The 2,500-nt window shown below is 26.7% G+C and overlaps 1 protein-coding gene across 7 annotated transcripts in view; it reads right to left on the bottom strand.

Moving 5' to 3' along the window:
* The window catches only part of LOC105848477 (uncharacterized), a 190,151-nt gene that overhangs the window by 96,637 nt on the left and 91,014 nt on the right, over positions 1-2,500 (bottom strand). For 4 of the 7 annotated variants that reach the window (XM_065804191.1, XM_065804196.1, XM_065804198.1 and 1 more), the window contains 2 exons: positions 2,009-2,092; positions 1,672-1,917 (listed from right to left, as the gene is read on the bottom strand). The exons of 1 other annotated variant lie outside the window; for it this stretch is intronic. In XM_065804191.1, coding sequence (XP_065660263.1) covers positions 1,672-1,917; positions 2,009-2,092 — 330 coding nt within the window. The remainder of the gene's footprint in view (positions 1-1,671; positions 1,918-2,008; positions 2,093-2,500) is intronic. 2 more of the 7 variants (XM_065804192.1, XM_065804197.1) reach the window with 1 other exon arrangement.

Here is a 2,500-nt window from a genome sequence, read left to right as displayed (position 1 = left end):
ATAACTAATTTAAATGTAACTTCTAATATAAAAATCGTAGATGAACTATTTTTTTATAGCATAAAAGAAAAACTATTTTTTTATAGCATTCAAGTAGTCCTTGATTGTGGAAACATATAAAACTCTGATAATAAATTGAGGAGCAGTATACAATTAAATATATTATCAATTTAGCTAACTCTTGGTACTGTGAGCAACAATAACATATATACTGTTAACTTTTAGTTATACAAAATTATACATGATAGTATAAGAACATTCACTCTAGAATTTACTTATATACACTTATGTGTGCATATTTACATACACATGTACAAAATTATCGACCTTAAGTATGATGAACAAAACACCACAAATATAAATTTAATAATAATGGGCTGGTCCATTCAACACGTATAATTAAATTTTGTAGTTTTAGACTAAGTTATCATAGCAATGTTGATTAAACTTGAATTTTTAATTTAGACTGAAGATGTAAGATAGGCTTAAAAGTCTAACACAAAAGGTTGCATGTAACAATTATTAGATGTTTAAATAAAACTTGGCTAGGAATGCAACTGCAAATCAAATTGGTTAGGTGCAATTGCACACCATTACTGACCAGGTATATAATATTCTATTTTGATAACTAAACCACAGCTGTTAACATGTTTTGAAAATTTGAAATTTTTTCAAAAATGTAAAGATAAAAGAAAAATATAAACTAAAAAAGGAAACAATGACTTAACAAAAATTAAAAATAAAAATAGACTTAAAAAAAATGAAAACTTAAAAAACTGAAAGCCCAAAACTCTACTTTTTTTGTGAGTATATTTATAAAACATGTTGACAGCCATGATCAAAATATGTCAAAACAAATAACTATATATATTTTTTTAAGTTACTTCACCCCTAGGCCAAGAAGGCCACAACAGACGAGGAGGCTACTTAATTGTAGTTATAACACTCTCTCAACTCTATAACTCCGAAAAACAAACCTTGACAAACAAGGCCGCTGCGTGGAGAAACAAGTTGAGCGCAGTTCTTCCAGAGATGTGGTGTGGATCGAACTCAGAACCTCTTGTTTATGAAGCAAGCACTCTACCACTACAACACTACCGCTTCTATGGTAGTGTTATGTGGTAGTGGTACAACACTACCGTTTCTGTGGTAGTGTTATGTTAATTCACCTCCCCAAGGCCTTGGGGAGGTGAATTAACATAATAATAATAAAATAAAAAGATTATATAGTTGTGTGCATGGTAAGTTATGGCGTCTGATTGCATGCCTTCCTGACCAAGACTGTTTAGTTGCATTTTAATACTACATTTGTATTTTTCTATATACACTAAAAGCTTCACCAGTTCAGTTTCACTGGGCTTAAGAGTAAATTTGTTTATAAGTTTTAAAAAAACTTATAAAAAAACCCTGCTGGCTATGATTAATAAGATTGCTAAACATCAAGTGTTTAAACATACATGTGTGCATGTGATCCTAAGTGTACATGTACATATTATGTATAATATAAATAGTATTGTAAAACAGATAGCAGTTATATGTATATAAAACATACAAAAACACATAAAAATGTAACATTTAACTATACATCAGCTAAAACACACACGCACACATTCACAAAAAATAAAGAAAAAAAAAGAGTGTTGAAACTGTTTTATCAGAACTACTACTTACTTAATTACACAGTATCCTGGTGTTGGCTTAGAACAAGTCACCTTTGTAAATTCAAACTTTGTTCTTTTTAAAGAATCAGCAAAACCAACAATTAAAGTAAATGTGTAGTTTTTTGATTCAAGAAGAATATCTTTATTGATTACAAGGCTTGGGTTTAAGAAACCTGTTGTTGTTGCATTTATTGACAATTTGATTTCAGGTGGAACAACATTATTGTCATCTGTTATGCTCCACTGAGTTATTAATCTAAAAAAAATGTTTTAAAATTCCTGACTTTTCTTAATCTTAATCCAAAAAACAATATCCTCAGGATTAAACAGTTTCTAACACCACTAACCTTTTAGAACCACAGTTTTCACAATCCAAAGCATATATTACACGCTCTTTGAAATTAAGTTTTGATTCACAATTAGATATGCATCTTTAAATGTGTGTGTATATATATATATATATATATATATATATATATATATGCATATATATATGCATATATAATACATACATACATATATATATATATATATATATATATATATATATAATACATACAAAAATATATATACATATGTATATATATATATATATATTTTATATATATATATATATATATATATATATATATATATATATATAAATATATATATACATATAATATAATATAATAATTTCACTTACTATACTATGTACACTAGATGAAAAAAAGTTATACTATTTCTTTGATTGAAAAAGTTTAGCATTTTAAACACATTTTTTCATAAAACCAAAAACAAACACAGATGATGTATTTAGTAATATCCAAGATAATGATAATTACCAATTTAAAACAAAA

The sequence above is a fragment of the Hydra vulgaris genome, chromosome 08 (genome assembly GCF_038396675.1).
Source record: "Hydra vulgaris chromosome 08, alternate assembly HydraT2T_AEP".
Taxonomy (NCBI): Eukaryota; Metazoa; Cnidaria; class Hydrozoa; order Anthoathecata; family Hydridae; genus Hydra; species Hydra vulgaris.
Note: the sequence above shows the minus strand (reverse complement) of the source record. Positions and strands in the feature narration are given on the sequence as shown.